The 11,562-nt window shown below is 42.8% G+C and overlaps 1 protein-coding gene across 1 annotated transcript; it reads left to right on the forward strand.

The window, feature by feature from the left end:
* The first annotated feature begins 685 nt into the window (after nucleotides 1-685).
* LSM6 (LSM6 homolog, U6 small nuclear RNA and mRNA degradation associated) lies at nucleotides 686-5,943 on the forward strand. The gene is made up of 3 exons (XM_009817616.2): nucleotides 686-785; nucleotides 4,155-4,268; nucleotides 5,766-5,943. The coding sequence occupies exons 1-3, from the start codon at nucleotides 692-694 to the stop codon at nucleotides 5,798-5,800; spliced, it is 243 nt and encodes an 80-aa protein (XP_009815918.1). The 5' UTR covers nucleotides 686-691; the 3' UTR covers nucleotides 5,801-5,943.
* The last annotated feature ends 5,619 nt before the right edge of the window (nucleotides 5,944-11,562 follow it).

Genomic DNA, 11,562 nt, shown 5'->3' on the forward strand with positions numbered 1-11,562 from the left:
CAACTGTTACTTAGGCGAAGTGCCATTAAAGCAGAAGTTAAGCAATACTGACTGAGGGAGGGGGGTCTCATACCACACCGGGTGTCTGGGCCGCACCGTGAGTTTTTAAATCACAGCATCTTTCCAGGTCTCTGTACAACTTGATCACAAGCCTTAATTCTAAAGTTAGCCTAACTTAAATGATTCGTTTAAAGGCATCCTTTCAAATTTATTCTTTGCTCATATTTGTGAGCTGAGATCAAAAATCCTTCTCTTGCTGCTCTAGCAGAGACTTCGGTGTACAGAGCATACACCAGCTTCTCCCTCCACCCCCAAAGATACAAACCACTTACTATGACTTAGCTCTCTGATTTTAGTAAAACCATTTTAGAAGAAGGTGTTACAGAGAAGATGAGGCCTTTGGCTGCATTGGAAGTTTACAAGATGCACAGTGTGGCAAACAAGGATTCTTACTAATAGTTTCAGAAGTTATAAAAATGCCAAAGAGAAATTTTAATGCTGTGGCTCTAGGAGCTCTGTCTGTCCACCTCCACCCTTAAGGTTTTGCCTTTATCTCCTTTGATATTTTCTCCTACTGAAATTGTTAAGCATCAGGGGACTGCCTCTCTGTACTGAGTGTTGAAAGACCATATGTGAGCGTGTTGCTTATCCAAATGTTTTTCTCTCACTTCTCTTCCCAGCTAAGATCGAGATGAGTCTACGGAAGCAAACCCCTAGTGACTTCCTAAAACAAATCATTGGAAGGCCAGTTGTCGTAAAATTAAATTCTGGAGTTGATTATCGAGGTAAGTTCATCTGTCTCTCACACTGAGTAAAGTCACTGTTTGGGGAGGCTGGAACAGGTGCCTTGCTTTTGAAAAGCAAAACAGTGCGATCCAGAATCTTGGAGTATGTGAATATAGATCTCAGAATGGTGACATTAAAAATAGAAAATCAACTCTGGAGAAACTGATGAAAAGGAGGTTAACAGTGGATTTAGAGATTAAAATTACTTATCTAAATCATTAGTGTCCTTAGTCACAGATGATTAGACTGGAGTCTCAGGATGATTCTGAGTTTCTAAACTGATATTTGTAAAGATTGGCTGGAATTACAATTCCTGAAGTGGCCAGGCAGTCCCCCTTTTCAGTGCTCTGATAGCAACCCTTGTTGGAACTAACCTTTTCTTCACCTTCCTGTTCTCCAATTTCTAGTGTAGACCTTGGTCCCGAAAAGCTTCAAACAGTGAACTGTGCCATCAGTCATAAGCCTACTCTTACACGAGGGATGAAAGAGTTATTTGCATTCTTGGTTAAACAACTGCCTAGACACATGTTGGATCAAGACTTACGGAGATACAGGAGGAAGCTTAGTGTGGCTTTTGCTGCTGTATGCCCAGTTCATTTTAACACAGTCCAGCAGTTTTATTCCAGAACTCTTCAGCCTATCTGTATACCTTCTTGCACTGTATGTAGTATTTTAGGGTTTTTTTAACCAGTAAATTGAACTTCTCTGTTCAGTGAAGTGTCCTGGTTTAGTTCAATTGGCTCAACTTGGCACTTGTGAGAAGAGACTTGTTTGTGCTGTGACAAGGGATCTTTGTATTATGACAGTTTTAAATTGTTACTGTTCACTGACAGAGCAAGCAGTGCCTTCTCATCCCTTCCTGTTCCACTTTAGGGTCTCTCAGCTGAGAAAACTTGCAATCTGTCATTTCTTTGAGAGCCACATTGTCTGAGCACTTCAGGTGGGGTTGGTGGCTTAAAAACTTCACTGCTTCTCATCACTCTTTGGCCTCTGTAAATTCTTTCTTGCAGGAGAATGTAGCAACAACTCATTAAAGTCAATTAAAGCAAGTCACCATTTACCCTAAGATACACACAAAGCAGGGCCAAACTCGATTTGGGTATTGGATGCACTTCCCATTTTCTTTGAGAACCTTGGTACCTTCTGCTCAGTAAGATCCCTTTGTAAGTGCTGCAGATAAACTACTCAACTTTCCCCTCAGCAAAGCTGGTTTAACATGCCTGCAGTCAGACCTACCAGGAATTGAACCATAGTTCCTTTGAACACCCCTATTTGTTACTGTATTTCCCCCACCCGCACCCCTTCCTTATCTCCCTCTGCTCTCCTTCCTTCCCACTTTATGTGATCCTGAGGTTAAAAACCTGCATACTGTTCTCAATTGAAAAATATGCACTCAGTTTGTTTTCTGCAGAAATTTGGCCAAGATTTGTAAAAGCCAAACATTAAAAAAGTCGGCATCTCAGGCTTTTGTTGCAGATCTGTCTAGATTCTTCCCCTAAGCTGTGTTGCTAATTTTATGTCTGTACCTCCAGCCTCGAGCCACCATGTGCACAAACATGGCCTAATACGAGTGTTGATGTGTAACTGTAAAATGCCTTGATTCGCTGCCAAGTGCTGCGCACGTCTAAGGGAAGAAGCCCTGGGAAAGTAATCAGTGATAAGTTAAATTGTATGATTTCTGTGTGCAGAGATGGATATGTACACTAAAACATCTCTACATATAGATAAAACAGATAAAATACTAGCCAGGATGGGCAGTGACAATATTTAATGCCATTAGTGGCCTGAGAGTAAACAAAGAAAAGGAGAAATAGAATGAAACAACCATAAACGTGCTCTAGGAACAACAGTTTGAAAATACTGCATTTGTGGCCTACTGAGTGGTAGCTTAAGAAACTCCACACAGTCCAATTTTAATTTTGGACAAACATTTTTTGTTTTCTATTGTTACGTGGAACACTCGGGATTACTAGAGTGAAAAAGAATACTGACTTTTGTTTGATGTGGGTTTTTTTGGTGCATTTAGTAACATTTTGTGAGCCATCAGTTTTTCCTGTATGTGTGGAAAAAGAGGAAAGAAAAACATAAAGGAAAATAATAAACTTCAAACCATTACAAGTTGGCAGGAGAATTTGAATTCCTAATTATTTAATGGAAGATATTACAGTAACACATCTGAAAAATGAGAACATGTCCTAGAGGAGGATTCTCAGACTGGAGTTTTCTCCCCCTCCCCAAGTACAGCCAATACACTATATTTTGAGTTTTAATCCCCAGTAAATAAATTAGGTGTTTTTCAAACAGAGGAAAAATTATTTTAGTAGTATTGTCTGTGTGTGCAAGGATGAAGTCAGGAAAACACACATGGAAAATGGAGATAATTAATACAGCTTTTTACAAGTTGTTTTATGTGCACAATTAACAAGTCAGATTGCATTCTCTGAGCAATTCTTTACATCTGTTAATCTCCACACTCAGGTCCTTACATGAATAGTCTGTTGATCAGGCGAGTTAAATTTGTAGATGGCCATGGTTCTGATCTTAAGAGTGGGTGTAGACACCAAGGAGTGATTTGGAACGAAAAAACGCCATCGTGCTGCCAGCACATAGGAAGTACTGTGTGAACAAGGTACAGCCTTCAACAGGGGCTATGAGAAGTGAGAACATAAATACTTGTCTAAAAATCAAATGCCTATTTTCCTGATCAAAAGAACATCTAGTATTACAAATGGCAGAGATTTTTTTCTTGATTTGCATTAATTAAACAGCGTAATTTTATTTTTGTGGGAAGATTTCGGTGTCATTTGAAAACCCTTTGCCTGTTGAAAATGTAGAATTTTGTTTACATCAAAACAGAGACTTGCAGCAATGTTGTTCTAGATCTTTAAGCATGCAGATAAATATGAAAAAGCTTGTATGGTGTCCTGTGTTAAAAGGGTTGTTTTTCAGCTATTACCTTCACAAGTTTTGATAAAAACTCAATCTACATAGCCTTGTCCTTAGGTTATACAGTTACGCTTAATGTCACAGGTTCTTTTCAGCTGTGTGGCTTGAAACACAAATGAGAAGGAACAACTTAAACTTTCAAAGTGGAAATTGTCAATCTTTTGAAAGTCATGCTTTAATGACATCTTTCCCCCACACACTCTTACATCAACTGATAGAGTTGCTACTAGAGTGCCTGGGGTTCCTCACTCCCAGCTTAATTCTTTGAAGAATACTCTGATCTACTGACTCATCTGGCCAAGCTTAGGCTTTTAGTTTGTTATGAAGATACAGTTTTTTCAGTACTATTCAAACACAATACATTTTTGTTTATTTTAAAATAAGTTTAAGCTGATTCACTTTTAAACTGTCACTGTCTTCAGGTGTCTTGGCTTGCCTCGATGGGTATATGAATATAGCTCTGGAACAGACTGAAGAATATGTAAATGGACAATTAAAGAACAAGTACGGGGACGCATTTATCCGAGGAAATAATGGTAACTCCTCCTCCTCATGTTATTGCTCATTAGAAGATTGTGGTTTGATATTTTCTTCTGCATTTGAGGAGTGGCTGAGGTGTAAGCAAGCTGCCTGTAAGAATATTAGTTTTAGGCTTTCTTGGAAATCTTAACATACTTACTTTTTACAGTTCCACTTTTCAGTGTCTGTGCTTGTCTGCATTCCTGTGGCCCTTTTTGCCTCTGAACTCGAAGCTCATTTAGAGAAGCATGCTCTTTTCCAGCCTTCCTTAGAGCTTATTTCCTGTCATTTGACAGGTTTACTCTTTTGCACTTACTGCCTGCTTAGATGGCCTCTGCTCCATAGAATTTTGTGTTTTGCTAGGCAAACTACTTCATAAGTTTATGATACAGTATAGATATTGATAGTATTTTCTTATAATGCAGTTGTCCAGACCTGAATTAATGCTGTTCATTAGTACTGGAGGCTATTTTCATCTTTATGAGTAAAGATTTTACCACCAGCCAAGAAAATCACTTGTACTTTACTATTGAGCCTTTAAATATCCCAGTGCAGTAGGTGGATTTTAGTGCGCTTCAAGGACAATCCCAGACTCCTGAAATGACTCTGTGGTATCAGTTAGGCTGTAATAGCTGGACATGCTGGGGAGAAGAATATCTAAAAATAGAAAAGGTTCACAAGTCGGGTGTGAAGAAACTTGTAGAGAAGGTAAATGAAGCAGAGTTTGACCAAGTTAGTTGAGAAGAAAATGGAGGACAGGAAGGAGGGAGGGAATAGAAAGAAACAAGAACAGAATCCCATGTTACAAAAGGAGTCAAAGAGAATGTGGCACTGGTGTGAAAGAGTGTTTTGAGAGGAGAAATAATCCTTGAATGAGGCCAAATGCTTTTTGCAAGGAATTTGGATTATTATGCTAAAGAATGCAGTGACATTGCAGCTGGAGAATCAATTATGGAAATAAGAATCTATTATAAAAGTTAAAACAAATGGATGAGAGGCAGGAGGCTGAAGAACAGGCTGAGCAGAGAGCTTAAGACATCCCAGGTTTAGGATCATGGTGCAGTTTCATGTTGTGCACAGATCCATTCAGGATTATCACCAGCCAAGCAGGTGGAAGATGTCTGCTGCTTTGCCTTAAGTGCTTGCGATTTCCAGCTTTTTGCTGAAAGATCATAGCATTAGTGTCTGACACTTGTAATTCTGCTGCTTAGAAACTCCCTCATGCTCCCCTCTGCAGGGTAGCTGGCTTTATTCTCCCTCTGTTCAGCCCGCATCTGCTGGAGTGTAGTTTGGCTATGAATATAATAAATACTGAAGCAAAGTAATACATCATGTGTAAATTTGATAGCATTTCTTGAAACCTGGACTTAACATTTCCTGACTTTCTTCATGCTGAATGGGATTCATTACACTGTTGTTTTACAAGCCATGGAAATAAGATGTTTTAAATAAACAGGCTTCTGCACATTATTTACCAGGGTCCTCTTATGTGTGCTGCTTTCTCCTTTTCACAGTATTGTACATAAGCACGCAGAAGAGGAGGATGTGAAGATGCCAGAAGGAGGCTGTTTTGTACTTGTGAACCTCTTTGGAGTGATGAGCCCTATTTGATTTGTAGTTAATAATCCACAGGTGAAATACACAAGTGTTTAAATATTTTTTTTAAATAAATGTAAACCAGTGTGAACTTTCTGAATGTTTTTGTTTCAAAGCATTGCTTTGTTCCACTGTACAGAAAAAAAATAAAAGAGAAGCATGTAATAGTGCCGCAAGACTAATTCAAAGCAACACCTCGTTTAATTATGCTAAGTTACAAAAATACTGATTGGAAGGTAAGCAGGCATGGAGTAATTGCCAATCACAGCCTTGTATTGATGGCAAAACAATAGTTTAACTGATGTTGGGAAGGGAAATGCTAATGTTTTGGTGACAATGACCTGTCCCTTTTGGAAAACACAGGGTCAGCTTTAAATGCCAATCTAGTAAGAGTCATTGGGTAAAAAGTTCAGCTGTCCAAGAAAATCTTGAATTGTGGATTGAATCAAGGGATGTAACAGTGACACCTCAACAATTAGGGGTGGGGAAAGAATTGAATCAAATGGAAGAAAAGCCCCAGTGGTGAAAGCAAAGCTCTGTGCCACCTGAGGCAGTCAGTCACAGGAGAAAAGCTCTCAGTTGGTATGCCAGCACAGCTAGTAGCTGCTTCACCTCCTGCCTCTGTACCTGCCACCCTACCTCAGCTTGCAGTTACCTTTTTTTTTTGCATCTCTACCAAACACAAAGGACTTCTTCAATAAAAAGCAATTTTAACTGATATCTAAAGCTACTCCTAAAAACATGTAAACATGCTTTTGTAAACATGCTATATGTAGCTCACTCTTTCTCCCATCCACTTCCCTCCCAACCTAGTACCATCTATATATTCTCTTTCTTTATGTGCTAACCAGAAATGAGAACAAATACATTAAGCTTATAGTATGGGGTATGCATTAGAGAGGGGGAACCTCTGTGCAGGCAACAGAGTCAGAACTTGTTTGTTTATATTTTGCGACAATGCTCCCAGATAATCAAAGCCCAGTGAGTAAATCCAGCTCAGTTTTACACTGATACTTATACCAATTTATAAAATATCTTTTCTTCTTTTACATGCAGTCAGCCAGGAAAAAAAACCCTGAACATTCAGACATTTCTTAGTTTGAGTGTTACTGCGCTTAACATCCAGATACTCAAAAGCGTTTTCTTGTTCCTCAGGACAAAGTTGTAAGTTCGGCTAATGTACCTCATGGTGAGGTTATTTATTTAGCCAATTTTTTAAAATGAGTTTTCTGAAGCCCTGCATTATTCTTTGGGCAGTTTATAGTGCCTCCAGGAAGAAAAATAGCTCTAGTTGTAGATGGATGAACACAAGACAATTGTGTGAACGTACCATTGGCCCATTCTTTCCAAGTACCAGTAGCTCTAATGCAAGCAGGGAATAGTAACATTTCAATTATCCAAGGGAGAGAATGTGGGTTGCAAATTTTTTTTAGGATCAAGGAATAATTCTAAATTATTTTGCAATCAGACCCTGTTAGATAGTAATACTCGTGGCCTTCGTGTTACCTCCTTTACCATATCCTAATGCTCTTGCCTCAGTACCTGCACATAAAACAGTTTTACTTGTGGATCAAGCTCATCTAGATCAGGACTAACAACAAAACATTCCTTGAGCAACTTACAAGTGCTTGTCCACCACTTGTCTCAGAAGAATGCACCCAAAATTAAGTAATCCAAAACTAACAAAAAAAAATTAATTGAATTTCAAAGACTAAAGCTGCACTTACATACATAATTAGTACTTCTTTGCGATGAGATCACTTCATGAAACCAAGGCTATTCAACCACTACCCCACCCCCTTCCATGCCTTCAGTTCACAGACAGACTCTAGGAAGAGCAGTACCTCTGGATTTGCTACATCCCCACATCCCAGGTAAGTTTCTTGCACTTGAAAAGCCAAACTAAGCCACATCTCCTTAAACAAAAGCCTGGCTGGGAGCAGCAGCACAGCATACCCTGTGGAAAGGAGAGAAAGCAAGTCTGGAAGAAGGAGGTAAGTACTCACTGCATGGTGTGGCAGCCAGCAGCCAGGTTGCTCCTAAAGTCTGCAGTGCCCTGGAGTGCCCCTATATAAGGGGAGCAGAGCATGCTAGGAAAGTTTTGCTTTAAAGGTATACACTAATGACCACTCAGCTTTACAATTTGTTGCCACCTGTTTCCTAGTTCAAAGGGAATCTAATGCAAACCACTCTGAACATTATTTATTTGAGTTCTTTCTATTTTTTTCACAATGTTACAACAACAAAACAGCTACCCAGAGCCCTTCTGGGCACGACGTGCCCATTAAGTGCTAAGGGCCTTTTTCCCAGCTCCGAAAACCAGCTGTGCCCCACAGCTGCAGGTTTTGGCTGCGTTGTTCACGGTAGTCAAGAAAGTGTGAAAGTGTTTGCTAAGTGACGGCCTTCGAACATTTGACTGGTGGTACCAAAGCAATGCCTGATGTTTAATAAGCCAACCCGTGCCCGTGGCCAGCTCCAGCCCATGTCAGTTTTGAAAGCAGACTGCAGAGCCAGCAGTTTCAAAGCCTCCGGTTCCTGTGCCAAACTGTTCTCCGAGGCTGAGGAACCGGACCGGAGGAGGCTTTTCCTGAGCTGCTGTGTTGATCCTGACCGAGGAACCCTTGAACGTTTACGAGTCAGTGATCCACACAGCAGCTTCGGGCTGGGCTGGGCTGCACACCCGGCGTGGCCGTCAGGTCTCCGTTGAGCTGCACGGACCCTTTAGCTGCAGGACGCCTCCGCCAGCTCATTGCAACAGCGGAGCTCGTGGGCAGCTCCCACTCGGTACCATGATTGCACCACCTGCCTGGCCTTGCCTTTATCTAACAGAGCAGCAACAAGTTCTCATGAGAACATCCTTTAGAAAGAGGGTTGTTTTCTTGTAAGGAAATCATAAAATAGCTCAAGTGATGAAAAGGGAGAGCGGCTCTCCACGGATGGGGTTGCATCTGCTCTGCACAGCGCACCGTGGGAAAATCCATCAGGGATTCATCCGATGCTACATGAATGTGTGGTGCCCAGCATCTGAAGGGATGTACAATTTACTTGCTGTCTGTATTCCTCGTCTTATTCTGTCTTACTAAAGCAGTCATTAAGCTATTTGTTGCTGGGCCTTTCCCATTGAGATCCAGAAAGAGCCCTGCACCATGTCTCTCTCTCCCTGTCCTCAACCCCTCCCCTAGTGCAGAACAGCTGCCCAGTTTTGCAGTAGTTACCAAATAAAATAAAGGGTTGTTTGGGGGTTTTTTAGGCTGAATTTGTAAGGGAAGGAGGCTCACATATGTTGCATGCGTGTGTATGTGTCAGTTCATTCCCAGCAGTAACGTTTGAATCCCGTCACACTTCAGTAAGTGTGATGATAGAGGCACAGCAAGAATAGTCAACTGGGTAGAAACAGAAGGACCTAGCAGTACTTCTGCCAAACTTCTGCCTAACTAGACATCAGAGAAACATCCTCTTTTCCCTGGTCTCCCCAAAAACAGCGCCACAGACATGCACAGGTCAAGCCTGAGATGCCAGTTTGTAGGCGTTGTTCTCCATTCTCCCTGTGGGACCACCGTGGGTTTTTACCGCTCTCCTACTGCTCTTCTCGCAGTTGGCCACTGCTCTTTGTTTTAAAGGTGACCTGAAATATTCTTAAATAAGATGGTGCTGCCAGCTTTGTGGGTTTAATGATCAGTTCCTTGTGATCTGGACTCAACTAACTGTTGCCACCTTCAAGCTCTCTACGTGATCAACCCACCCACTCTTCTCTAACCCCCCCCAAACTTTGTTCACAGGACTCAGGTGGCTGCTAGCTGACTGGGAAGGACTTCTAACTCGTTATAACCCTTATTATCTTGCAGTGGCAAAGCATTTCTCAACCTGTCAATGAAGCAACCAGCTTGCCCTTGAGTGTCAGCTCCGGGTTGCTTACATCCATGCCTGTATTACATACTGAGCTCCACTGCACCTGCTCCACGTCTGCTGTCCTTCTGCCCCGACGATGCGGAGATGTAGAAGCAATCTGCAAGAAGGAGAAAGTTTCTGCATCAAAGAGCCGGGGATGTTACTGGGTTTATAATCCTTCTGTGCACTTCAAGTTACATGGTTTATAGTCTACCTTAATTATCAAGCTATTACAGAGCATGCACAGTTCTCCCTAGTGCTGTTTTAAAATCTCAGCGATGGGTTTTTTTTCTTCTAGCAATCCACTACATGAATGCTGCTGCTGAGAAAACAACAGGCAGGGTGTAAGTTGTCTTATGTCCCCTTCTCCTTGCCAGCTTCCTACTAACGAAGAAATTTATGACAGGAAAAAGGCAAACCTCTCTCTAGTGACAGCAGTGCCACGTGGTCTTCTTCTGTCTGTCTGGGCCCCATCGCCAGAGTGATACGCAGAGCCTGGCTGAGCTCGAGTGACTCCAGCAGGTCAAAGCTCCGGCCGGAGAAGGCTGAGGCAATGCTGTCCTGGTGGGTGATGCAACCAGAGGCTATGGAGAGGGCTGTATTTCTTACTCAAAACATCTGCCTGTCACTTGGCATTCGAACCTGCGGTTTGAGGCTGCTGGTAGGTGCTTGTGTCACGGTAATGACCGTGACAGGCTTTTTCCATCTCTAAGGAGGAGATGGTTGTGACATTTGGTTTGAGTGCGGCTTTGAAGCCACCGAGTTCCTCTGCTTGAGAGCAGGCAGCGAGGATGAACCCCGTGTAAGGCTGTATTTCAGATCAGCCCAGCAATTAACGCTTGCATCCAGGCAGCAACGTGCAGCTCTGCTGACTGGTGCTGCCAAACCTGCGTGCAGCACCCCCCGGCCGCGCGTCCCGCCCTGCCCAGAGACTGCCACCAGCTTCGGCAGCGAGCAGAGCCAGTGCAGCGCTGCGGTACACTCTATGCTGTTACCGATGGGTTGGGTCTGGGTCTCGTTCCTTTGAAGATCTTCTCCCCATACCTTTGCACGGAGCTCCAGGGAGCACCCAACACCACTGCTTCAGGGTCTGCACTCTCCCCCTCCTGCTTTTCCCCCTTTTTCAGGTGGAAGCCAGTGGAGAAACGGTCCTCACTGGAGCTGGCATAACGAAAACATGTGCCCAACGCGCGGCAGCAGCTGAAGGCGGCCATGCAATGCTGTAACACCACGCCGTCATGCACAGACCTACACTCACCTGGAATACTGTTTTCAGACCTGGCCACTGCGCCGGAATGGCTGCGACGTGTTTGGCGTTTCCCCTGCGGATTGTCAGAGGTGTGGAGCTGCTGCTTTGTTACACTGGAATTATAAGCAAGGGATAGTTTAGTTTAGGAATGAGTTAGTAAGGAAAAGCCGTAAGAGACCAGCTGGCTTCAGGAGAGGATTAGTCATTAACACAGCATAAAGGTACTCTCTTTTGTGTATAAACTACGGGTGATTACAAACTGGAACAGAAGCAATAAGGCAAACTCTTCCTCCCTCCCCCTGCACTACTCTCTGCTTCCACTGACAAAAGGAAGAAAACCATAAGACCTGCATTATATTTTGCAGTTTAGTGACTATAAGGCCTCTTTCAGACGCAGAGGAGAGCGGTCTGCTGAGAGCCCAGTACCACCAGTCCCCACGCTTTAAAACCAGTTAAACAGGTAAGAGCGGGGCTGTCAGCGGCAGTACCTCGGTGCCAGCCCAGCAGCTTGTTTCACTTTGAGGACAGGCTGTAGAGCAGGGCTGATGGGAACCACACTAATAAGTGGGGTGCCCGCA

This window comes from Gavia stellata, chromosome 19 (assembly GCF_030936135.1).
Source record: "Gavia stellata isolate bGavSte3 chromosome 19, bGavSte3.hap2, whole genome shotgun sequence".
Lineage (NCBI taxonomy): Eukaryota > Metazoa > Chordata > Aves > Gaviiformes > Gaviidae > Gavia > Gavia stellata.

Bases quoted from the DNA above. Each gene is read 5' to 3' on its own strand.
- LSM6 (XM_009817616.2), top strand. From the start codon at position 692: ATGAGTCTACGGAAGCAAACCCCTAGTGACTTCCTAAAACAAATCATT. The intron at 786-4,154 runs GTAAGTTCATCT...CACTGTCTTCAG, and splicing joins TTCTGGAGTTGATTATCGAG to GTGTCTTGGCTTGCCTCGAT. The intron at 4,269-5,765 runs GTAACTCCTCCT...TCCTTTTCACAG, and splicing joins ATTTATCCGAGGAAATAATG to TATTGTACATAAGCACGCAG.